General features: G+C 42.7%; 1 protein-coding gene across 7 annotated transcripts in view; it reads right to left on the reverse strand.

The window, feature by feature from the left end:
* The window catches only part of TDRD7 (tudor domain containing 7), a 53,929-nt gene that overhangs the window by 12,104 nt on the left and 15,359 nt on the right, over positions 1-26,466 (reverse strand). For 4 of the 7 annotated variants that reach the window (XM_070742241.1, XM_070742242.1, XM_070742240.1 and 1 more), the window contains exons 3-8: positions 26,077-26,218; positions 24,372-24,579; positions 19,271-19,356; positions 12,326-12,547; positions 9,846-10,413; positions 579-765 (exon numbers count right to left, since the gene is read on the reverse strand). In XM_070742241.1, coding sequence (XP_070598342.1) covers positions 579-765; positions 9,846-10,413; positions 12,326-12,547; positions 19,271-19,356; positions 24,372-24,579; positions 26,077-26,218 — 1,413 coding nt within the window. Of the gene's footprint in view, positions 1-578; positions 766-9,845; positions 10,418-12,325; positions 12,548-19,270; positions 19,357-24,371; positions 24,580-26,076; positions 26,219-26,466 lie in introns of all 7 variants that reach the window. The other 3 variants (XM_070742239.1, XM_070742238.1, XM_070742235.1) reach the window with 1 other exon arrangement.

Genomic DNA, 26,466 nt, shown 5'->3' on the forward strand with positions numbered 1-26,466 from the left:
AAAACTACTAATTGCAGTTCTCAATATGTAGGGGCCACGGTGGCAGGAGCTGATGGGAACTGTAAAGAGAGCCACTGTGATGTAGTGGTTAAGGTAACAGACTAGTTCCAAGCACGGAAAGTCACTGGAGGACTATGGCCGAATCACATTCTCAGATCACTTTAGCCCACATGTTGTGGGGCAAAAAGAGAGGAGAGAGTAACCCAAATGCCATCTTCAGATTCTGAATGCAAGGCATCATATAAATATAATGAATTAACAACCCATATCCCAAGAACTGCAATTTCCCCACAGGTGGGATACTGTGTAGTAGTAACAGGCAAAATCTCAGTACTATTTCAGAAGCAGAGTTTTTAGCAGCAAAGCAAGGAAAAAGAGTTCTACTGCTATATCTATGGCTCAATTAATTCTCTGGTTGCCTTAACAGAATTTTACCATTTATTCTTTGATTGGATATTTTTAATCATAGTCAAAAAGACTAATGGGGGCTATAACAATAAAATAACTGATTAGAATAGAATTTGGGACCACCATCCATTGTTTATATAATTTTCAGTACAGATACTTTTTGCACTTGCCTTTATTCTATTGCCCTCTGTTGAAATAACCTTTGCTCGCAGCCAAGCATCTTCTTCTGCAAGTGCAGCAACAACCTGTCCAACATTAGGGTACCGGATTTGCAAAACTGAGGCATTCCGACTGTACCAATCTTTCATCTCCTCTTCCATGGATTCCTGGGCACCAGAATAGTTTGCACCCACGTACCTATGGATTTCATTTGGACACCACTTAGTATATAAATCAGTAACTACAAATATTCGGAGCAGTTGAAGAGTTAATATAGGTAGTCCTTGACTTACTATTCTTCTAGTGACCAAGGTTTTACACTGGCACTGAAGAAAGTGACATGTGACTGCCACAGCTTCTCCGCAAGTCACATGATCAAAATTTGTGTGTTTGACATACTTATGATAGTTACAGGGTCGCAGGGTCATGCAATCATCATTTGTAACCTTTCCAGACAGCTTTCAACAAGCTAAGTCAATGGGGGAAGCTGGATTTACAGACTGATTGTGGAATTTACTGAATAACTACAATGCTTAAGACAAGGATCGACAAACCCAGGCGCCTGGTCGCCAGTGGCGCCTAGAAAATGTTGTCTGGCGCCTAGAAAATGTTGCCTGCTGTACTGTATGTATACAGCAGTGTTTTTCAACCGGTGTGCCGCGGCACACCAGTGTGCCGCGAGACATGGCCAGGTGTGCCGCGAGGTGGCTCCTGCAAGTGGGAGCTCCAGGGCTGAGGCTTCAGCCCTGGAGCTCCCACTTGCAGAAGCCGCCCCCCGGCTATTGCCCGCCGCCGCCGCTACCCGCGCACCCCAAAATACCCCCCCTGCGTGCCCTTTTCCATGGGCGCGCAGTCCCCATTCCCCTGCCTGCCTGGGGGGGGGGCGGGGGCGGGGAGGCGCCGGCAGTAGAAGGCGCAGCCCCCGCCCGCCCGATCCGCTCCCTCTCCTCCTCTTCCGCTGAAAGAAACGCGCGGAAGCTGCCTGCTTGAGCCTCGCGTTGCTCCACCCCGCTTCATCCTGCTTGTCATCCTCCGTTGCCAGGAAAGCCGGGTTTGTTTTCCGTGAAAGCAGCGCGCCTTTTAACACGCTGCTTTCCTGCACCAGCGACGTTTGGCTGCCGGGGGGGCGGGGAGGAGAAAATCCTCCCCCCCCCAGGAGCAGCAAAAGCCTAAGCGGTGGGGTGCGCCGTTTGCCTTCCGGCTCAGTCGCAGAGGCTTTTGCTGCTTGTGGAGGGGGGGGGGGTTGGCGGTGCCGATGCCAAATGCTTTCCCTCCGCGGTGGGGGGTGCAGGGCAGGCGCAGTCAGCCCCAGGAGACAAAGATGGAATGAGAGAAAGGAAAGAGAGAGAAAGGGAGGGAGAGAAAGAAAAAGTGAGAGATAGAAAGGATAGAGAGAAAGGGAATGAGAGAAAGGAAAGAGAGAGAAAGAGAGGGGGAGAAGGAAAGAGTGAGAGATAGAAAGGATAGAGAGAAAGAGGGAATGGAAAGAGAGAGAAAGGGAGGGAGAGAAGGAAAGAGTGAGAGATAGAAAGGATAGAGAGAAAGAGGGAATGAGAGAAAGGAAAGAGAGAGAGAGAGAGAAAATAAGAGAGAGAGAGCAACAGAGAGAGAAAGAACAAGAGAGAGAAAGCATGAGAGAGAGAAAGAACAAGAGAGAGAGAGAAAATAAGAGAACAAGAGAGAGAAAAAGATAGCAAGAGAGAGAGAAAGCAAGACAGATAGGGAGAGGAAAGGAGAGTGAGAGAAATGAGAACAAAAAGGGGAGAAAAAAGGAGAAATGAGAAAATGATTGAGGCAGAGAATGAGAGGAGAGTGAAACAAAAGAGAGAGAGAGGTGATTCTTGAAGCATATGGTAAAAAGCACCCAAATAATAAGAAAACCCCCCCAGCCCACACCTGTTTTTGAAAAGGATAAAAGAGAAAAAAAACCCAGCCCTCAACTGGTTTTGGAAATGGTTGGAGTGTGTATACATACACACACATAAGGGGGGGAGAGAGACAGGGATGGAAAAAGAGGAGAAGTGAGAGGGAGAAGGAATGAGGGAAAAAGGGAGGAAGAGAGAGAAATGAGAAACACGAGAGAGAAAAGGGGAAAAGACAGGAGAAGTACCCAGAAATGAGACAGTGGTATAAATTTCAGGAGGGATGATTGATGATTGACTGTATTTATAAGGGGATGTTACATGGGATTGTATATATGAGGGGGTTATTTATGTATGTATGTATGTATGTATGTATGTATGTATGTATGTATGTATGTATGTATGTATTTATTATTTATTTATTTATTAGATTTGTGTCATTTTGGTTGGTGGTGTGCCCCAGGATTTTGTAAATGTAAAAAATGTGCCGCGGCTCAAAAAAGGTTGAAAATCACTGGTATACAGTATATTTTTCCCGCCTTGTGTTTACGCCCAGAAATGGTACATCTTGGCTTCCGTAGCTCCGCCCATCAACCTCGGAGCGAGCTGCTTTCCCAGCGTCCCCTGCGCTTGCGTGCGTCTCTCCCTCCCCCCCTTGCCTCCATTCTGCCTCCTACTCGAACCCCTTCACTCCCCCCCACCGCACACAGACGCTCCGATCTTGGCCGCTCACCCGCCTTCGGAGAGAAGCGGAAGCCCCTCCCCTCCCGGCGTGAGGTTTTGTTCATTCCTCCTCCGGCCGCGTGCGCGGTGACTTCCGACCAGTAACCCCTCCTCCCCCCTCCCCCCCGTCCCCGGCCCGGTCTCCCTTTCCTTCTTCTCTGTTTCGGTTTCTGACTAACGGTCTCCCCTCGGATCCCGATGGGAGTACAGCAGAGCCGGCTCGGCGGAGCCAGGCCTGCGCCGGGGGGGAGGGGGTGAAAGCGATGTCAGGTGGAGACTCGGCAAAAAACCAAGTTTGCTTAAAAAAAATTCTGGCTCCTAAATTTTTTGGCTGGCTCCTAGATTCTGAACAACTTTGTCGACCCCTGGCTTAAGAGCTGTGGCAAAACTGTTGTAAAATTGGGCGTAACTCCCTTAACTGCCTTGCTTAGCAACATAAATTCTGGTCCCAATTGTGGTTGTATGTTGAGGTTTACCTGTATTCTCATCTTCTGAACACTAGAATGTATTTACTACGCTTTTTATTATATGAGTTCTTAATTTGTTAAATTAAAACAGTCTCTGATCCCAAAATATATTTAAAACAAACAATAACTTCATTTTCTTATATATATGTACTCTTTTGGAATAGGAGAATCCAATACAAGATGCTACAGTTTAAGAGTAATAAAAATACAAATTATATTTTATGTACAGTCCTTTTAGTATTAATAGAGGTTCTCGCTTATCCAAGCACTTTGTTCATATAGAAAGTGACTTACGAAAACTACATAATATAATCTGCTACCAGAAATTAGAAATAAAACGTCAGACATTTCTGCAGAGGCATAACAGAGTAGAGCATTCAGGGAAAGAGTAATTTAAAACAAACTTATTTAAAACAAATCCTAGAGAAAAAGATGATTTGGTGAGCTTTTAACACCAGTTGCCAAAAAAGAGGTAACCTAATGCATCTAATTGGAATTCATATTTAGATGTCACTTAAAGTGAAGATCTTATTTATGTCTTATTTACATAAATTATGGCCAATTTAAACAGCCCCTCATCTCACCAAGTGCTGCTTATTACACTGATGCTTGCTATAATAAGGTAATAATAATAAGTAAAAAAAAAATCTTAGTAACAAAAGAAAGATATTCATATGGACAGTTACTTGTGGATGAAGGCAGTTTATTAAAATGAAGAAGAAAAAAGAAGCATCAAAAGAGCACAGAACCCAAAGATGAATTATAGGCATGGTTTGGAAAGAGGTAGAATTGAATCAGAGTTACAAAAGGAGTAAATCCTGAATACATTTCCAAAGAGGAAAACAGAGTTTGACAGGATAGGCAGTGGGAAGTGCTGAGAGATGAATCCATAGACATAGAGGAAGCATTGAATCTGTTGCACTTTGATTTTTGCTGAAATTGTGGCAGCCTAGTGACAAAGCTTAGAATTTCTTTTTTCTTTCGCTTTGTTTTCAGTTTTTAAAATGCCACACCATTTAAAACAATTGGGTTATTTATATAATCTATGGACCAATACATACCATCTTTTTCGAAGTATAAGATGCACCTTAGTTTTTGGGGAAGAAAATAAGAAAAATCTACCTGTATCTACCAACATCCACTAGTATTCATCTAGCTAGTAACCTAGTGTGAGAGAGTTGAAGGCTGTTTGGAAACTGAAACAGTATTTGCTGTATGAGCAAGGAGGAGCCTGGGAGTGGCTTAGCTCAACTGTTCTGTACTAAAACTGCATGCTATGCTGAGCTGAAACTAAAACTGAAACTCCTCTCCTCTGCTTATGTTTTGCTTGTATTTACTACCATATTGGAAAACCTGCTTTTGGTATTATATATTTACTTCATGTGTTATATTACAGTGTTTTTCAACCAGTGTGCCGCGGCACATGGTCAGGTGTGCCGCGAAGCTCAGCTTCCGAGATCGGAAGCTGAGCTTCATTCTTCCCGCCTCCTTTTTGGTGCCTTTGGGGCCCAGCGGGAGAGCGCTGGCAGCAGCGGCATTGAACAGTAGCCGGGGCGGCGGCTGCGAGCAGGAACTCCAAATCAGAGGCACCGGCAGTGCACCGCCCAGCTGGAAATTCTCTGGCGGCACCAGGTAGTAGCCGGCAATGTAGCACCCTTTTCCAGGGATGCGCAAGGAGCCGGGCATTGGAGTTTGGGGTGGGGAGCCACGAAAGTGCGGAGGCTGGCGCTGCGGCCACCACCACCCTGTGCCTCACGCCCCCTCACGCCCCTGGCTTGTCGCTGCTGACGCCCGCCTGCTCGCCCGATCTGCCCCTTTCTCCAGCTCCTCCCGCAGCGGTGGCTGCAACGGCGGCCAGCGCTCGGAGAAAACCTTCTCAGAGCAGAGGTTGGTGAAGGTTCTTTGGGATGTTTGGGGCGCATGCACGCACGCTCCCCATCCCCCTGCCAGCCCACCCGGAACATTTAAAATAAGAAAAAGCTTTGCTGGCCTCTGCAGAGAAAAAAGGAAGACAGAGAAACAGAGAGATAGCAAGAGAGACAGAATGAGAGAGAGAGAGAAAGAGAAAGAAAGAAAGAGACAGCAAGAGGGAGGAAGGAGGGAGAGAGAAAGAGCAAAAGAGAGGGGAAGGAAGGGAGAAAGAAAGAGATAGCAAGAGAGACAGAATGAGAGAGAGAGAGAGAAAGAGACAGCAAGAGGGGGGAAGGAGGGAGAGAGAAAGAGAGCAAAAGAGAGAGGAAGGAAGGAAGAGAGAAAGAAAGATAGCAAGAGAGACAGAATGAGAGAGAGAGAGAAAGAGAAAGAGTCAGCAAGAGGGGGGAAGGAGGGAGAGAGAAAGAGTCAGCAAGAGGGGGGAAGGAGGGAGAGAGAAAGAGCAAAAGAGAGGGGAAGGAAGGGAGAAAGAAAGAGATAGCAAGAGAGACAGAATGAGAGAGAGAGAAAGAGAAAGAAAGAGACAGCAAGAGGGGGGAAGGAGGGAGAGAGAAAGAGAGCAAAAGAGAGAGGAAGGAAGGGAGAAAGAAAGAAATAGCAAGAGAGACAGAATGAGAGAAAGAGAAAGAAAGAGACAACAAGAGGGGGGAAGGAGGGAGAGAGAAAGAGCAAAAGAAAGAGAAGGAAGAGAGAAAGAAAGAGATAGCAAGAGAGACAGAATGAGAGAGAGAGAAAGAAAGAAAGAGAGAGACAGCAAGAGAGAGGAAGGAAGGGAGAAAGAAAGTGGAATGGAAAGAGAGAGAGAAAGGGGAAGGGAGAGGGAGGGAGAGAGAAATAAAGCAAAAGGGAGGAAAAGATCCCCCCCCCCTCAATTTTCCCAGGATTTTGAAAATGTGAATAATGTGCCCCGGCTCAAAAAAGGTTGGGAAACACTGTTATATTATATATAAAGAGAAGTTATTGAATCCTGCTGAATCAGTTACTTGTGTGTACTTTCTGGATGTGATTGCTGCTGCAAACTCTAATACTTCCTTGCAGGAAATAGCAAACATTACTGCAGCCTGCTGAATGTGTTAGTATGTTTCTCTTTATATATTTTATTACCTGCTTTGAACAGTTTCTATTGGACCACTGGAATAAGATTATATAATGTTAATAAATTAAATGCAGCAGGATAATTTAAAAAATTATATAAAACTGAACAGATTCACAAATCAAACAGAAATATTGTTACTAAGTTGTTTACAACAAAATCTATACTATATTTTATATAATGAATGCATTGTTTGATTTCCTTGAATGTTATAAATATAAGTTTACCCAGGAATTTTAAGTTTCTGTTCTTCTGAATATGCCTAATTGCAATATATATTCTCAGTGATCATCCAAATAGTCATTCAGGATATTAAGAGTTTAACTCTGCATTTCTATGTTTTTAGCCTTTAGTAGATTCCGCAATTTGTTGAGGGGTATGTTTCTAGTATGAGAATGTCTTTATGATCTACCTCCCCTAATAAAGTCATACATGTAGCACAGTATTATCCAGAATGTCCATCAGTTACAAAAAAACAATAAATCAGCATGTAAAAGGGACACCTTTACTTAACATTCAAGAAAATACTTGCTTCACTGTATTGTCAGGTTACCTAATTTAACTATCAATTGGTTTCAACTTTGTCTTACCAAAAGTGAGTATCTGTAATATTTGGACCATTTATATTTGCCGAAACTTTGAAAAGGGTAGCACTTCCCCATTAAAGAGTGGTGCAAAAACTAGGAATCAATTGGACTCAAAACTCAAGTGGTAATTATGGCCCAAAAGGCCTTTGCATAGCTCCATCTGCTACCAACTGAACTCCTTCTTAGATTGAGAGGTCTTTCAAATGGTCATCTCAGAACTTGATTATTGCAATGTGCTCTCTGTGAGGCTGCCCTTGAAGACCATATAGAAGCTTCAACTGATAAAAAATGCAGCAGTATATTTGCCCTCTTTCTTTAACTGAATAAAATCTAGGTCAAAACTATATTAATATATCCAAATATTAGTATGCCAATTATTAGAAATAAAATAGAATACTAATAGCACATTATAAAAATACACACACAATACACAGATATACACAATATGCACATATCATTCAATACAAATATACAGTACCAATACAGTAGTATAATAAAGCTAATTGTAGACAAAAACAATCTAGTAGGAAATCATGATTTTACAGAATAAGTTTCCTAAATTTCTGTTTATTTCTGACTTGTTGAGTCAGTTTCAGAATATTGTTCTCTTCCTCTTTCTTCCACAATGAAATGTAACTTTTCATTTAGCACTTATAGCAGATACTAGTTTTCAAAATCAAAACAGGAGCTTTAACATCAAATGGATTTTATTCAACATAGGTTCAGCTCCAATTTTACTCCTAGTTCAAATCTACTGTTACTGTTGAATCAATTTAGAAAGGAAGTATCTTGTCAGAATTTTAACATCATGTAGTTAAAACTTTATGGACTGTAAGGTTCAGTATGCTTCAAAAATCTACTGACCTTTATGACAGTAATAAAGGTTTAATATATTTCAAAAATAATACACAAATGTTTTAGATTTCATGTTGTTAGGTTTCCATCTGAACTTGAAGAAATATGCTGCTGCTATAATGAACTGAATGGAAATTTACCATTTCCATGACTGAGAAACAGTTTGGTGTAGTGGTTAAAGTGCTGGTCAGGGATCAGGAGAATATGAAGTCTAGTCCTGCCCTAGACATGAGTACAGTCATACCTCGTGTTACGAACCTAATTGGTTCCAGGGGAAGGTTCGTAAGACGAAAGGTTCGTAAGACGAAACATTGTTTCCCATAGGAAACAATGTAAAGTCAATTAATCCGTGCAACCAAAAACCCCCCCGCAAAAAACCGGCGTTCGGCCACTGCTGGGAAGCCGCGTGGCTATTTTAAAAGGTGACAGCCGGGCTGGGGGGCTTCCCAGCAACCTCCTGAACCCCGAACCCGGAAGTTCGGCAAAAGTTCGGGGTTCGGGAGGTTGCTGGGAAGCCCCCCAGGCCGGCTGTCACCTTTTGAAACAGCCGCACAGCTTCCCAGCAGCTTCCCGAAGCCGAACGCCAAACCCGAACTTCCGCGTTCGGCGACTGCTGGGAAGCCGTGCGGCTGTTTTAAAAGGTGACAGCCGGCCTGGGGGGCTTCCCAGCAACCTCCCGAACCCCGAACCCGGAAGTTCGGCAAAGGTTCGGGGTGCGGGGGGGTACTGGGAAGCCCCCCAGCCCGGCTGTCACCTTTTAAAACAGCCGCGCAGCTTCCCAGCTGTCTCCCGAAGCCGAACGCCAAACCCAAACTTCCGCGTTCGGCGTTCGGAGACAGCTGGGAAGCCGCACGGCGATTTTAAAAGGTCACAGCCGGGCTGGGGGGCTTCCCAGCACCCCCCGAACCCCGAACCCGGAAGTTCGGGGTTCGGGGTGGTGCTGGGAAGCCCCCCAGCCCGGCTGTGACCTTTTAAAACAGCCGCGCGGCTTCCCAGCTGTCTCCCGAAGCCGAACGCCAAACCCAAACTTCCGCGTTCGGAGACAGCTGGGAAGCCGCGCGACTGTTTTAAAAGGTGACAGCCGGGCTGGGGGGCTTCCCAGCAACCTCCCGAACCGAACCCGGGGTTCAGAAAAACTTTGCCTCTTCTTATGAACTTTTTTCGAGTTACGAACCGGCGTTCGGGAGGCTGCTGGGAAGCCCCGCCGAACGCCGGTTCGTAACTCAAAAAAAGTTCGTAAGAAGAGGCAAAATTTTTCTGAACCCCGGGTTCGTATCACGAGTTGTTCGTAAGACGAGGGGTTCGTATCTTGAGGTACCGCTGTATCAGAAAAAACTCTCAGAATCAGGGAATTTCCATTCTTTTAATCTTCAAGAAGATTCAACTGCATACTAGGCTAGACATGTTTTTTAAAAGATGGGGAAAAGTACTTAAATGAAATCTGAATTTCTTTCCTATTAGACAAACCAGCCCCTATTCACACAAACTGTTTTAAGACTAACATTTTAAAAAATGCCGCTGTAATTTTCACTATCTCCCAAGCTATTCCAAAGGATCTCCCACACATTGTGAAAATCCCTTCTAACCCCCAAAGAAGAATCTGCTGGAATAAAGAACCTTCAATAAACAGAGGCAACACACAACAGTATATGCCCATTAGAAGTGTTCTAATAGAGATTCCCTCCTACCCCCATTCTTACCTGTGATTTTAAACAACTCCATTCACCAGAGAAATGTCAAAGAATGGTTTAAAACGTACCTAACAACGACGTCATTTGTAGAATATAGGTCCACTACCAATACAGATGGTGATATTTCTTCTGGAATAATTAAAGGAGGTATAGGAATGTGTTCCAAATCATCCCCTTGGGAGTCCTGCTTTGCTTTGGTAGACTGGTGCTCAGCTGGTTTCTGTATGCCTTCACTTGTGGAGTTCTTAGCAATAATATTCAGGTTCTCCCCTGTGTTCTGTTTTGGCTTTGCATAGAGAATTGCCTTTTTTGGATTTTCGGAAACGTAACTGATCGTACATATATCTGAAAGCAAGTCGAGGTTGTCCAAAAGATTCTGAGGCAAGGCTGCTTTGTATGTGTCTTCATATACTTTTGGGAGTGCGTTAGCCCAAAGACCACTAGAGTATTTTGTCAGAATGGCTGCAATATTTTGCTTGAAGTCTATGTGGAGGGTAACAGTTTTAGTTTCCATACTCTGTTTCAGTAAAGGAGGCGGAGACTTTCTTTCTTGGCTTGAAACGCCAATTCCTGGGTGATGCGTTTTCACAGGAGGGTAGAGAATTATATCTGTTTGGTCAGTGGAAGATAGCTTCTCTGCCTTTGAAAAAACAGAAGCAGCAGCAATTTTAAAAAAATCACATTTGAGTAAAATATTCAAGCTCAATGCTAGTTAAGCTGACATATCTGCGTGACCATTTTCTCCCAGAGATCTCTGCTAACTTTTCAGAACTGGAAGAGAACTCTCCTCCCTCCATGTCCCAACTATCTGCAGATAGCCCAGGGTTGCTGGGTCTTCTCAGTTGCTGTTTCCTTCCCTGGAGCAGTATTCCTCTGATATCCAATAGGCATGCTCTTTGTAAAGGTTACAAAATTATTATAACTTTAGTTATCTCAGTAACATTTTAGTGTATATGGGGACTTATCTGTTCCCTTCCTGAAGGGTAAAACTTTACACCCATTATGCTTTTTCCAATAACTACAATAATTTTGATTTTGTATTTTTTTCCAGCTTTTAAAACTATTTCAAAAGTTGTTTAAGCTATTATTCAGAGGTCTAACATGATATGTGTCTTGGAGCAGCATATAAACATAATATATAAACTTGTGAGAAAAGACTGTCCAGATTTGGGAAGAAATACTTCTTTTGCTTCAGGTAAATCTTTCCACCCCAAATCACTTACTTTGTGGCTGAATTTCTCATTTTTCATATAACTATGGCAGTTTATTACAACCATGGTCCCTAAAGGTACTAGACTGCAACTCTCAGTTACCAACTAATGTGCCATTCTGTCTAGAAATTTGGGAATCAAAAGACAACACATCCGGGAGCATCAGGCAATGGGAATCAGACCTAACTATCACTGATTTTTAATGGGCATTTTAAAAATGGGTTAATCCTGTAAACAGACATTTGGAAATAAGTTTAGGTTTAAAATAAATTGGGAAAAGTATCAGTAAATTATGCATGTGATCATCAAGTTATAGCACAGACAGTAGACTCTTAATACAGCAAGGCAGTACATTTCAAAATAAATAGCTTTTCCAAAATATAGCATATTCCCATCTACAAATGCTTGCTCTTTATGGTGCTAGATATGTCCCCTTATAATCCAAGCTAGCTAGAAACACAACCTAAAAACTTTCATTTTTTAATCTATATTGCCCTTTGACCTGCAAAGTTAATGCTGCCCAGGGATACCAAGTTTCTACTGTCCTTTGATTACATGCAGATATTTAAATGACTATATTTAAAGTGGCAATTCTCTCTAAACCCATTTCAAAGATTTCCCATTGAATCATGTCTGGTTTACCTAGGAGTGAACATACAAAAAGATTTTACCTGACTTTACTTGACAGAATTTTTTTAAATCTTCATAATTTCTGAATTAAGAACTCTGTTGAGCCCAGATAAGAGGCTTATACAGAAGCACATCAGATACACAAGTTCAACTGATGGTTTTGCTAAGGTACTGTTCAATCAGAAGTGAAATCCAGCAAGTTCTGACACGTTCTGGAGAACCGGCAGTGAAACCTTTGAATAGTTCAGAGAACCAGTAGCAGAAATTTTGAATAATTTGGAGAACCGGAAAAATACCACCTCTGACTGGCCCCAGAGTGGGGTGGGAATGGAGATTTTGCAGTATTCTTCTCCTGCCACACCCACCAAATCACACCTACCAAGTCATGCCAAGTCACACCCACAGAACAATTAGGTAAAAAACCCTTCACCACTATGTACAGTGATACTTCCAGGATTCTGAAACCTGAGATACCTGCTATAAATTCATCAGGAAGCCCTCAACAATTTTATTCAGAATGGAATTCTATATATTCCTATAAATAAGCTTCAACATTTTGATAATCCTAATAGATTTTTACAAGCTGATTTTAAATTCTGATTTCCACGTAAACCATCTTAAAGATTTTTATTTGAAAATTTTAAACATACATTCAAATCAGAAAATTAGTCTACAAGTAATGTTATCTTCTGTGATAAAGTTAGCACCTACCACACAAATATGTGGCCAGTATTCAAATTGTGTCAGCAAAGCTGTATTAAAGTCTTCATTATATGCCTCTCTGTATAAGTGTGGTATCTTCGATAACCATATTCCATTTTTGAATTGATATATGATGTCCTTTATTCTTTTCTGAATCTCATTTATATCAGTATTTGCTTTGCGAGGGGGCACTGGTTGCATTAATTGTCTTGGTTCGTTTACATTTTCTGCAAAAGTAAATATATGTTTTTGAATAAATTTAGTTTGAAAGTAACAATAATAAAAAGTATTAATAGTACAAATTATGTTTTATAGTGTGTTTTATTTAATCCACAATTAAACCATCACAAAAGTATTGTAGTAATTAGATTTTCTTTGGGGGGGGAGGATGATTCAGAAATCTTTAAGCTCAATAACTGCAACTTTTAAAAAAACAAAAACTTACATGTTCAAATAAATACAAATAATGAATTTTCTTTCATCTGTTAAAGTATTCCCACAAAGCACCATCACATTGCAAACTTTAAATCAGAGTTGGCCGTTCATGTTTTCATATAGATCCATGAATAGAAAGTCAACTGTCATAATAGTTGCATCTTCTCTGCCATAGCACATGTTCTTTTTTTTAGGTGCTAAGAAGAATGAATATTTTGGTGCTACTGAATTACTTCAGGTATGCTTCCCCTAAAATTCTGTTTTGAAGTTAAGCTCATTATTCTAAATGTGTAAAGGTAACAGAAAGTAGGGGAATGTATAAATACTACCAATCAATGCAAACACAAATTATAAATTGATCATAGAACAATGAAGAGGGAATGCCTAACTAAGTGCAATCACTTTATTTTCACCTGCAAGACTTTCAGATTAGATCGAGAAGGACCGTTGAACTTACCTGAACGGTCTTCTCGCTGCACTGCGAAGAGAGTCCAAGGTAGGTGGGTTATTATTCAGCCTGATTGGCAGGGACTGAGTTAAAAATTAGCATAATTGTTATGTCCCGCCCACCACTACCCTCCTTAGGTCAGTCAAGAAAAAACGAAGGAATAGTGAAACAAAGCTAATTTATTCAACAATCTTAACCATTGAATTCAACTGAACAGTGCACCTGGGCAAAAAGCCGGGCGGGTTTGGACTCTCTTCGCAGTGCAGCGAGAAGACCGTTCAGGTAAGTTCAACGGTCCTTCTCCACTGCACTGCTTCAGAGAGTCCAAGGTGGGATATACCCAAGCAACACCTTAGGGAGGCCTAGGCTGGCCCAGGGGTACTGGAGCGCAAACTCTCTGCAATACTCTTCTCCCAAAGGCGGCCTCAGCAGAAGCAAACGAATCCAAACGGTAATGTCTAATAAAGGTAGTGGGTGCAGCCCAAGTAGCTGCCCTACAGATGTCCTCAATTGGTGCTTGTGTGGTCCAAGCCGCTGAGGTGGCTGCACTCCTGGTTGAGTGGGCAGTAATTCTGTCCGGTAATGGAGTTGATCTAGCCCTATATGCCTCAATGATACAGGAGCGGATCCATCTGCTGATAGTCCTAGCTGAAACTTTCCTCCCCATGGAACTGGGAAGGAAGGAAACAAAGAGAGCTTCTGATCTCCTAAATGCAGTTGTACGGTGAACGTATATTTTCACTGCTCTGTGAACATCCACTTTATGCCAACGGAGCTCCGATGGGTGGGAGCCATGGGTGCAAAAGTCCGGGAGCACTATATCCTGTGACCTATGAAAATGGGTGTTGATTTTAGGCATGAAACTAGGGTCCAAGCGGAGAGTCATTCTGTCCGGGTGAAACATGCATAAGTCCGGGCGCACTGATAGAGCCGCTAGCTCAGAAACTCTGCGTGCGGAGGTTATGGCCACTAAAAAGGCCACCTTAATCGAAATAATGCGAAGGGACACCTCCCTCAAAGGTTCGAAAGGTGGAGCCGTGAGGGCCTGGAGAACCAAAGGTAAGTCCCAGGATGGGAAATGGTGAATCACCGGTGGTGCCAGGTTCGCTGCTCCTCGGAGAAAATCTCTAACCCAAGGGTGGTGAGAGATTGGGCATAGTGGGTCCGGTCGAAGTATAGTTGCGATGGCAGCTACCTGTCTGCGAAGGGTGTTAGGAGTTAACCCCCTGTCAAGGCCCTTCTGCAGAAACTCGAGTAGGTTGAGGACTGAGGAGGCCAAAGGTAGGATCCCTTGCGCCCTGCAAAAGGTACTGTACGCTGCCCAGGTCGCCTGGTATATGCGGGTGGTTGAGGGGCGCCGTGCCGCCTGTATGGTGTGGATGACATTATCCGGAACCTGTCTTTCCCTCAAGCGGTTCCCCTCAATCGCCACACGGCAAGCTTCCACCACTGCGGGTCCGGGTGAATTATGGAACCCTGTGTCAGAGTCAGCTGATGGCATGGAATCCTCCATGGTGGGGACAGCGATAGATCCATCAGGTCGGTAAACCAGGGGCGCCTGGGCCAGAAAGGAGCTACCAGAAGTATGTCTGCTCCTTCCGCTATGACCTTGGCTACTACCCTGTGTATTAGACTGACCGGAGGGAAGGCGTATAGGAGACCGGCCGGCCATGGTGACAGTAGTGCATTCGTCTGTTCGGCTCCCGGCGTTGGGAACCGGGAAAAGAACCGTGGGACCTGGTGGTTGAGATGTGAAGCAAACAGGTCCACGACTGGAATGCCGTAACGGTGGACTATCAGTTGGAATGTCTCTGGATTCAGGGACCATTCTCCCGGGTCTATTGTTGTGCGGCTGAGCCAGTCCGCTTGCGTATTGTCCACTCCTGAGATATGTTCTGCACGGATGGAGGCGAGGTAAATCTCTGCCCAAGACATCAGGGCGTGCGCCTCCTGCATTAGGCGGTCCGACCGTGTGCCCCCCTGGTGATTTATGTGGGCTCTGGTTGCCACATTGTCTGTTAGTATGAGGACGTGGCGGTTCGCTACAGTCTCTGAAAAGGTTTGCAGTGCTCTGAAGACTGCCCGTAGTTCCAGGAGGTTGATGTTGGGGTCTGTCAGGTCTGAGGCTGACCATCTGCCCTGCGCAACCTGGGAGCCGGAATGCGCTCCCCATCCGGACAGACTCGCGTCCGTGGTGATGGTCACCTCCTGATGGAGCAAAAAGGGGGAACCCCTGGCTATTGCTGGAGATGTCCACCAGGGAAGGGAAAGCCGAACTGCTGTGGTCAGGTGCACTCGATGCTTGGAATTGCTCAGCCGAGCCCTTTGGAATGGAAGAAGGAGCCACTGTAGGGGTCGGGCGTCAAGCCGAGCCCATGGCACGATACTGATGCATGAAATGAAGACTCCCAGCAATTGGGAGAGCAGCGCCAGGGGAATTCTGGTGCGGCGTGATATTGAGTATATCAGTGTCCGTATTTTCTTCTGCCTCTCTGATGACAGGAAGACTATGCCTGAAGAAGAATCTATCGTCGTTCCCAGGTGCAGCAGACACCTGGTTGGGCTTCTGGAAAGGACGATTATGTCATCTAAATAAGCTAGGAGCCGTATGGATTGTGACCTGAGGCTGGCTGTTAATGCATCCAGGAGCTTGGTAAAGGCCCTGGGTGCTGAGGACAGGCCAAAGGGCATGGCCTTATACTGAAAGTGCCGGTCTTGGAGGCAAAAGCGGAGAAATTGACGGTGTTGCTGGTGAACCGGAACATGCAAATACGCCTCCTTGAGATCGATGGAGGTCATCCAATCCCGATGACGGATGGAGGCCAGGATGGTTTGTAATGAATGCATCTTGAACCTCTGATACCGGATATAAATGTTCAACTGCTTGAGGTTCAAGATCAGGCGGCAGCCGCCGGAGGATTTTGGGACTACGAACACTATGGAGTAGAACCCCTTGCCTCTCTGGTCTGCCGGGACCGGTTCTATGGCTCCAATGTGCAAGAGATGTTGGACCTCTTGAAGAATAAGAGATCTCTTTTGAGGATGACTCAAAGTGGGGCATTGTATAAATCTGACTGGGGGGGTCCTCCAAAAGTTTATCCGCAGACCTTGACTCACCGTCTCTAAGGCCCATACGTCGGTGGAGATAGAGCCCCAAAATTCGTTGAAGAATTGGAGGCGGCCACCTATGGGCGGGTCGTGACTGGAGTCACTTCTGCTTGCGGAAACCCCCTCTGTTGCCGCCTCGATAGGATCTTCGAGACTGCTGGAACTGGCGGTTCCCATCCCCGTATCCACCTCTGTCAGATCGAAAGGACGGTTGGGTATAAGCCCCCTGTCCATAGGTCCGGGCCACTGGTGATGAAGTCGAGGATGTCTCCGGCCGAAAGGCCTGTCTGCGAAAGTAGGGAGCCCCTCGCCTATCTTGTCTCCTCGCTGACCTTGGCAACACCTTTCTTTTGTCCCTGTCCTCAATTAGGACAGTGTCTAACGACTCACCAAAGAGTTTGGTACCCTGATATGGTGCAGTGGCAAGGCGCCATTTTGATTTCACATCTGCCTGCCATGACCGAAGCCAAACCAATCTTCTGGCAGAGGGATTAGTCGCCAGTGCTCGAGATGAGAATTTTGCCGACGCTAGGGTGGCATCTGCAGAGAATTTAGCAGTGGCAATGAGTTTATTAATATCCTGGCGTAGGCGAGTGTCCTCTGGGCCCAGCCTGGAGAGCATATCTTGGAGCCACAAGATGGAGGCCCTATTGAAGAAGGAGGCCGCCGAAGCAGCCCTCAGAGACCAGGCCGAAAGATGGTGCATTCGTTTGACTAGGTTCTCAGCTCTCCTATCCTCTGGGCGTAGGCCATCTGCCATCTCTGAAGGCACTAGTGCATTGGACATCAGAGAGGTGACAGGAGTGTCCACTGGAGGGTACTGGAGTAAGTCCTCCACCTCTGGGTCAAAGGAATAAAACCTTTTGTCAATAGCTGATGGACCCAGGCCTGCAGATGGGTTCTGCCAGGGCTTTTTAATATTTTCTGCAAAGATAGGAAAGGCAGGAATATGCTCTGATTCCCTCTGGGGCTCATTAATCAGCCTGGCTGCTGGCATGATGCCCACCTCTTGGCCAGCTGGTTTAGATGAGTTATCTGGCAGCAGCGTGGCCTTGGCCTTGTTCAAAAGAGGTCTAAACAAGGAGTGTTTGAACAGTCCTATTAAAGGAGGTTGCTCTGGTAAGTTGGCCTCATCCCCTGAGAGTTCATCCTCTGCATCCGAGGCCATCTCCCCTGGCTCCAAGTCTTCCTGAAAGGAGTCATGTAAGGAGGGAGCAGGAGCAGGTGCTTGCCAAGGGTCTGACCTGCTGGCTCGAGGTGGCAGGGGGGATGGGCGTTGTTGGGCACCCACTGCGATGCCCTGGGAGTAAGCTGACGCTATCATGTCCTGCAGTGAGGGGGACATCGCCTGCCAGTTGTCCATGGGCCCTCTGAGGCCCGCTGCAGTCGGGGTAAAGGTGGCTGCCGGCGGCTGCGCAGATTGAGACCATGATTGAGATGGTCTGGGCCATTCTGCTCTTTGAATCCCCTCCGATAGAGATGGGGCACTCAATGGGCGGTCAGGAGACAATTCCCCAGCTGCAGAGAGATGTGGTCCCTCAAGGGGAGCAGCAGAGGCCAAGGGGCTTTGATGGTGTTGTGGAATGGCGGTGGCAGAAGGGCTAGGGCCTTGCCTTGGCTTATTTAATTCCAATTGGGCCTCTAAGGCCCTAATCTTCTTTTCAGCCTCCCTCAAAGCTGCTGAAGATTGGGAAGACTTCCCCTTAGATTTAGAACCGTGGCTTTTGTCCCTCCCCTTGCTGGTGGAGGGGGCAATCGGTTCAGAGGGATTAGTTTGCTGAGACATTGTTAATGCTTAACACTCACTATACAGCAACAGCAGCAACTCGAAAAAGCACCAGGAACTGGATGCACAATGCAAAGGAATGCAATCTCATTCCCTAGAGGAACTAGTCACCAACTTCCTGTCAGGTGGTATAGACTAGCCTCCGAAGTTGCCATGGTAACGCCTCTCTTTTGCTTGGAGGAAAAATGGCCGCCGAGGAGTACAAGCATTTGCTGACTCAATGGCTGGAACTCCCCACTGCTGCCTGAAATGGACTCACCCAAAATGGGCGGAGCTAGTCCAATGGCAATTTGAGGCCTTCATCTCTGTATTGCAGGCAGCTCAGTGGGTTGCCCCCCCCAAAATGGCGGATTCTGCCTCAGTCAGCCCTCTGACTCAGCCGGCAGCCCCCTCAGCCGTTTAGAGGCTTCCCCTGCCTCTCGGCTCGTTCGGGATGGAAGGTAGGATCCCTTGCCAAGTCAGCGCCGGTAACGGGGGTGGCGGTGGGGTTTGAGCGCGAACGTCAGTGACCCCATAAGTCCTTCCCTGTCTTCGAGGCAGTGCTCCGGAGAGCAGAGGCCTCTCAGGGGTGAAGAGACGGAGAGCAGTACCCTGGAGGGAAGAGGCTCTCAGGTCAAATCCTCTGCTCTTCTTCCTGTAAGAGAAAGAAAAAAGGAGACAGTTAAAAAACCAATATGCATTTTATTAAGAAAGAAATAATTCCCTCTCCATGGAGAGGAGAAAACTCAGCGTCCCTACACTATGACTGAGTTTTTTAGACTGACCTAAGGAGGGTAGTGGTGGGCGGGACATAACAATTATGCTAATTTTTAACTCAGTCCCTGCCAATCAGGCTGAATAATAACCCACCTACCTTGGACTCTCTGAAGCAGTGCAGTGGAGAAAGTACATTCAGTCTGATACATTAACACACTCTCATCTGCACTTATTGATAAAGGGTTTAAATTTATTTTTTTATACAATTTTTAAGACTGCAGGTCATAAATACAGAATTTCTTTGCCTTAGGATATGGCATGAATCTAGTAATTGTGATGAGCTATATCTCAGAATGTATAAATTTTTGTTTGCCCATCTAATTCAGAACTGTAGTCTTAGAGAAATTGCCCATCAGCGGATACCTTATTTTGGACATATCATGTTACCTAGATAAAGCATGAATGGGAAATACATACCGTTGATGTCCAAAGGCACATTTCTTGCCAAATAAACTTGAAGGTCTTTTTGAAACCTTGGTGGAACCATAAATCTTCTCTCGGGCCTAAAAAGCAAAGAGTCAGATTTTCATTTTAAAATAAACTGCAGCCAAACATATAGATTTTATACCTGCAATATTATTTTCAGGTGCTATGGCTGTTACGTTATTACATAAAATGGAACTATTTTATTCCATGCAAGTTATGCTGAACAACTGAAACTAAACTCTTTCCATAGGAAACCCACATAAATTGGTGCTTACACAAATGTAAAAGCAAACAAATATATCTAAACTGGACAAAACAAAATAAAAATTTGGTATCGGGCTCAGCCACAAGAAGCCAAAATGAGGAATTCAGCATAAATTATGAAAGCTGATGGTTTTCTGTGCTTCGTTTGTTTCCCTTGCAACATCTTTCAGCCACATTATGCATTCATAGGTACAGAAGCTCAATGCCACTGGAACTGCTCATGAGGGAAGTTAAAATTTGTGCCAATCTGTTTTCAGAAAGCCCTTTTCTGCAAGACCAATAACTACAGAATCCTCTTTCTGTGAAGACCTCATTAGCTTCCATCATCAGAGAACATGACAGTTCTTTGGGCTTGGGATTCATGGGTTTTCATGGATTTCCCTCTTTACCCTTCCATGGTTCAATGACTAACCAACACTCTCAGAAAATAAGACAAGAAAACTCTGTTGCTTGTCTTTGCTAAAAACCTAGCAACTCCAACCTATAGTAAATTAGGAAAAAAATAGAAAGAGGGGGGATTGTGGCCATTGACAGGACAATATATAGCCGTTAAGTGAATTTTGCCCCATTTTATGAACTTTCTTGGCACAGCTGTTAAGTGGATCACTGCAACTATTAAGTTAGTAACACAATTGTAAAATTAATCTGGATTCCCCATTGACTTCCCCATTGTGAGAAGATTGAAAAAGGTGATCACATGATCCTGGGAATGTTCATATTAGTACTATTGTGAGTTCTTTTTATCTGAGAGGGTCAGCCCTTTGAGGTGGCCTAGATCAAGAAACAAACACCACAGTAATTATATGAATATTAGAAGAGCTGAAGGTTGCTATTGAAGCATCCTGGTCTGCCATGGCACTTCAGCACTGCCACACGCTGAAAGCGTCCATGCCACGCCACATTGAGGCAGTAACTGCTGAAAAAGGGGCTCAAACCAAGTACTGAGTACATATGCATGCTTATATTTTTCAGAGGTCCGATATTGTTCTATGTACAATCCTTATTTTATTGATCGCATGTAATATTCTAATTTTCTGAGATGGTGGATTTGGGGTTTCCATGAGCTATACACCATAATCATCATGACAAATAACGGCTTGAACTAGCTTGCCTTCCATGTTATGAGTATCTCTCATATATTAAGTTTCACCTTTTAAGTTGCATTACTGAAATAAATGAATGTTGGCACAATATTCTAATTTTTTGAGTTTCATCTGTATCTTACAACAATAAATTAACATTCATATAATTATTGTGGTGTTTGTTTCTTGAGCAGGGCCACCTCAAAGGGCCGACACTCTCAGATAAAAAGAACTCACAATAGTACTGGGAGGATTAACAAGGCAATATGAACGAGTCTGAAAAAGCTAGTCACAACAACAGTTCTTGCTATTCTATCTGTATCATCATTTGATGATCTACAACAGAAGCAAACAATACATGGAGAAGTGATGGCACAGCAGCTGAGCTTGCCAATTTTGATTTTTTAGACTAAAAGGGGGAAGGGGAGAACACTACTAGATTGCTAAATATTGGGCATAAACCTCATCTCTTTTCCTTAATTAATTGAATCTGCACAGAATTACGTTAACAGTTCAGTTTTGTGTAACTTGGAAAACAGACTATTACAGTAACTATTTTAGATATATGGAAATTATTTTCCCTCTTCAATACAGATTATTCAAGTAGTATAACAACTAAAAGATATTGGTAGAGTTTACTTTCTGTACAGCTACGTATACATAACATATTAAGTTTCTCCTAATATTGTAGGAAGAATCCCTAGAAGTTAATTTTTTGTTTCCAGTTCAAAGATATATAGTTTAAATTTTATGAAGGCAAATACAGATTATATGATTTAGAAATATAGTTTATAAACAGAAATCTGTCGAACAGTTTTCTATGCTTAGATTGAAAAACAGTAATTTAAAAGCAAATATGTAAATATTGTGAAAAACCTCAATTCACTTTAAAAATATAAATACATTGTACAAATAGTTGTTGACTTACAAACAGTTGCTTAATGATTGTTCAAAGTTATGATGGATCCCCCCAATTATTGCCCCGTCACATGGTCCCATTTTGAGCATTTGGCAACCAGCCCAAAGTTATGGTGGTTTTTAGCATCTACTGAATAGGAAAAGGGCAGGCAAAGCTAAGGGGGTGGAGTTAAGTGTCATCAGCTTAGAGTCATTATGTTCCCACAAATGGTCCAAGTTCAAAGTCTCTTGAATTCCATTGACCCTTTTTTAGTACTGAAATTTAGGATTAGACTCTCGTGTATAGACTTGAATCTGGGCTGCAACATAACTTATGATCCTGATCCTTTGCACCTAATACCCAGTAACATGACCAAGATTTACATTTTTTTTACTGGAAGTTGGCATTACTTCTAGTTTCTGGCAAAAAAAGCCCATTGGATATAATGGGTCCATTTAATGACCATAATGTTTGTTTTAACAAGTTGTAAAAAAGATAAAATCAGAATGGTCAAATGGCGACCCACATAATGACAGGTATGATTTACTACTATAATTCTAAGATCAATTATAGTCATAAATTGAGGACTACATGTATCTGGTTAGAATTTAAGGCTGCATTCTTTACAATTAATACCTTTACTTCAGCAGCTCTAGAAATAGCCCTATGTTAATTTATCTAATCAACATCATTAAATTTGAAATTAACATTAGTACTAAACCAGTCTATATTTAAATAACTGTAATAAGTAAATAGGAAGAAATGTTGACTGCAAGTTATCACTTTATAATCAGTTATCTATTTTTTATATCTCAAGACCTAAAATGATCACCTAAAATCAAAAACATCATCAAAAAAAGCACAACAAAGAATGTTCTTTCTGCGCCAACTGAGGAAGCTCAAACTGCTCATGGAGCTGCTGATACAGTTCTACAGAGGCATCATTGAGTCTGTTATCTGCACCTTATAACTTCAGAGGATAATCAGAACTATATAAAAAACAACTGCTGCCAACCAGCCTTCCATTGAGGAATGATCTGTATACTGTGCGAGTCAAAAAGAGGTCTGTGAAAATATTTACTGACCCCTCACATCCTGGACATAAACTGTTTCAACTCCTACCCTCAAAACATCGCTACAGAGCTGCACACCAAGACAACTAGACACAAGAACTGTTATTCCCCGAATGCCATCACTCTGCTAAAAAAAGAATTCCCTCAACACTGTCAAACTATTTACTAAGTCTGCACTATTGCTACTAGTTTTTTCTCATCATTTCTATCACCCTTTTCCTCCCACTTATGACTGTAACTTGTTGCTTGTATCCTTAGGATTTTTATTAATATTGTTCCTCATTGCTTATTTGACTGCTATGACAATCATTAAGTATTGTACCTCATGAATCTGGACAAATATATCTTTTTCTTTTATGTACACTGAGAGCATATGCACCAAAGACAAATTCATTGTGTGTTCAATCACATTTGGCCAATAAAGAATTCTATTCTAGCATAACTCAACCTTATTTCTCTATGGGCCTTTCCGATTGTGTATGTGTATATATAGATGCGGCTTTAAGAGAATCTTGAGTCTTGGCCTCACCTGACCAAGTCCCTGCAGTTTTCTTGGCAATGTTTTTCAAAGCTGTTTGCTACAGCCCCTTTCCTAGGGATGAGAGAGAGGGAGGGAGGGAGGGAGGCAGGGCCTTCTTGTTTCTAGTGCGGTGCCTTAACCACTGCAGCAATCTAGCTTACCTTTCAGATTATAGGAAACTCTAAATCCGATCACTGAAAACTAAAAGCCTGTATAAAGTAGGAAGTTCCTCTGCTTTTCCACATTTATTTCTTGACTATGTATGTCTAATGTTGACATCTGTTCATTTATTTTCTTTGATAAGAGATATATGAAGAAAATGAAAAGAGGAGCAATTCATGCATTACACTAAAACACTGACATCAGAAAAAAATATACTTAATTACTTTTGTTTATTTATTTATTTTATTTGTCATATAAATATAGTACAGTATTGTATTGTAGTATGTTTAACATAATATAAGTATAAAGTAGAGATAGAAAAGATAAAAAAGACATGAGGACAGGAACGGTAGGCACAAATGTGCACTTATACCTGGGCTCAAGGTTGTTATCTGTGTAGACCAATGATTTAAAGTTTAGCTCTATTTATGCCACAGTATAGTACAGTATTAACTGTAACATTTTAAAAAGTATTTCAGTAATGATTATCAAAGAAAATATTCTGAAGCAATTGTCCACATGACAATATGTCTATGGAGAGGGGCGGCATTCAAATTTAATAAATAATAATAATAATAAATAATAAAATAATAATAATATTTATCTCAAACAAACAAAATCTGAAAAAACTGATTATACAATTTCTCTTTCCTAGGTTCTTGTATTATACAGCTCTTCATCTTCTCCTTTAGCTAGCATTTTTCAAGTATTTTCCCATTACATAAACAGAAAATTGATGGCAGTAAAAGACCTAGTAGTTCATCCAGTCTGCCTTTTGGATTTATTTTTTTTCTTTTAATCAATTTAATTACTTTTAATGATTATTTTTATATTTGCTTTTCTTTATTTTTAATTTTTGTCCAGTGATGGACATTTGTTTGTCCCAAGCATGTTTGAACTCATTGTTTTCTGACTTTCTCATTTCCAGTGGAAAAGAAGAGATGCTATTGATCCCTAATGCCTTTAATGCTTTCATTTATTGTTGACGTTTATATTTGGAATGCCTGCTTATACCATTTAAATAGCCATTTCATTTTAAATATATCCAAAGTTTTAAAATATCATTTCCACCACCACTGACAAGTTTTCTAACCTGTTCACCACCGTCATCTGTCCTTGTATTAAAACTTCATTAGGTATAGCTGTCCTCAATTCAGGGGTGCAAGGATATGATGCAAGGTTCATACTAGGATTCACAGCAGTATGGTTTCCCTTGCTTCTCAGCAGTGGGACTATACCCCTTGTGGCCTCTTCTGAAAAACTCATGAACCCAGGTTTTCTCAGAGTGTCCTTTGGTTTGCCTAAAATACAACAAAATAGACGCACATCCTAAGCCTCATTTTCTATTTACCTATCGCTAAGAATTATTTCCAAAGAGGTTATGTCTTTACCTGAAGCTGAGAATTTCATAAGTGAGCACATTTTACATAAACAATCGATATCTAAATCTATAACTAGTTTTAACATTACTAGCTTATTATTATTTTTATTATTACTATTTATTAGATTTGTATGCCGCCCCTCTCCAAAGACTCGGGGTGGCTCACAACAGTAATACAAAAACAATATAACAGTGAGACAAATCTAATATTAAAATAAAACATATCTAAAACCCCAACAATTTAAAACCATACAACACATACATACCAAATATAAAATATAAAAGCCTGGGGGAGGATGTCTCAGTTCCACCATGCCTGGCGATAAAGGTGGGTCTTGAGTAATTTGCGAAAGACAAGGAGGGTGGGGGCCCTTCTAATCTCCGGGGGAGTTGATTCCAGAGGGCCGGGGCTGCCACAGAGAAGGCTCTTCCCCTGGGGCCCGACAAACGACATTGTTTGGTCGACAGGACCCGGAGAAGGCCAACTCTGTGGGACCTTATTGGCCACTGGGATTCGTGCGGTAGAAGGCGGTTCCGGATGTATTCTGGTCCAATGCCATGTAGGGTTTAAAGGTCATTACCAACACTTTGAATTGTGACCGGAAACCGATCGGCAGCCAGTGCAGGCCACGGAGTGTTGCAGAAATGTGGGCGAATCTAGGGAGCCCCACGATGGCTCTCGTGGCTGCGTTCTGCATGATCTGACGTTTCCGGACAATTTTCAAGGGTATATTGGTATTCTTCCCAGATTATATAGGCATTAATCCCTCTCCCTCTCACAAATACAGAGACACAGAGTGAGTTATTCAACAGGCTACAAAGGGCAAGTCCAACTAAAATAATGTTGTCACTGAGTGAACAAAGTTGTAGCACTGTGACCTGTGTGTGTGTGTGTGTGTGTGTGTCTCCCACAAAAATAAAATCCAATATAATTTTCAATTTGGGTAAAGTTTGCTGTTTTGAAAAATGCCAATTTGTCACAGAGGTTTAGCACAGACAAGAGCTCCTGGACAAGGCAGGAGTGCATGCAGTCCATGAACTTATTTGATTGTCATTTTGAAAGAAATACCCAGTTGTTTAAGAAATCTATATTTTACATTTCCTAACCCTAACCAAATACTGAAGAATGCACTGTTGTATCAATTTAATGGATTATGAATTTATAAATATCATGGATTATGAAATTAGAAGCTGAATTACAAACTAGATTATGGCATTATAGGCACAGATCTTCCTTTTCTTTCCAAACATTAGCAACTTTGCCATGCAGCTGTGATGGGCACATGAACTGTCCAAGCGTAAGCACAGTTCACTGCAGTCAGCAGAAATGCCACACTAGAAAAGTTCTGCCATGATTAGCAAGTAGCTGATTCATTCAGTGTGCTCTAGCATGGTGTTTTGCAACTGACAAGCTTACCTATTGAGGCAAGGGAGGTTGTATTTTTCAGCCTCATCTGGCAATTCACTTGCCGTTTGGATTTTTTTTTCGAAGTTCTCTGGCAGGCTACAAGCTTAGCAATTCTTGCAGTCTCCTGGCAAACAACAGCATGGCAAGTTACCTATGTCAGGTGAAAAGAAACAGATGGATTATATATTAATAACTTTATATATTTCTAATTATGGGAGAATTTATTTTGTATACTCAATGAAGCTATTTCAAAATCTCTTTGCATTGGCTTGGACTGTGCTAAAAAGCAAGCTTAGGTTATATCTACACATCTGTCACAACTCTACAGATTATGGTTATGTTAGTTTGCAGAGCAGAAAATATGGGACACTCTTAGGTTCTATGTTATATGCTCTCCAG

Source organism: Erythrolamprus reginae, chromosome 2 (assembly GCF_031021105.1).
Source record: "Erythrolamprus reginae isolate rEryReg1 chromosome 2, rEryReg1.hap1, whole genome shotgun sequence".
Lineage (NCBI taxonomy): Eukaryota > Metazoa > Chordata > Lepidosauria > Squamata > Dipsadidae > Erythrolamprus > Erythrolamprus reginae.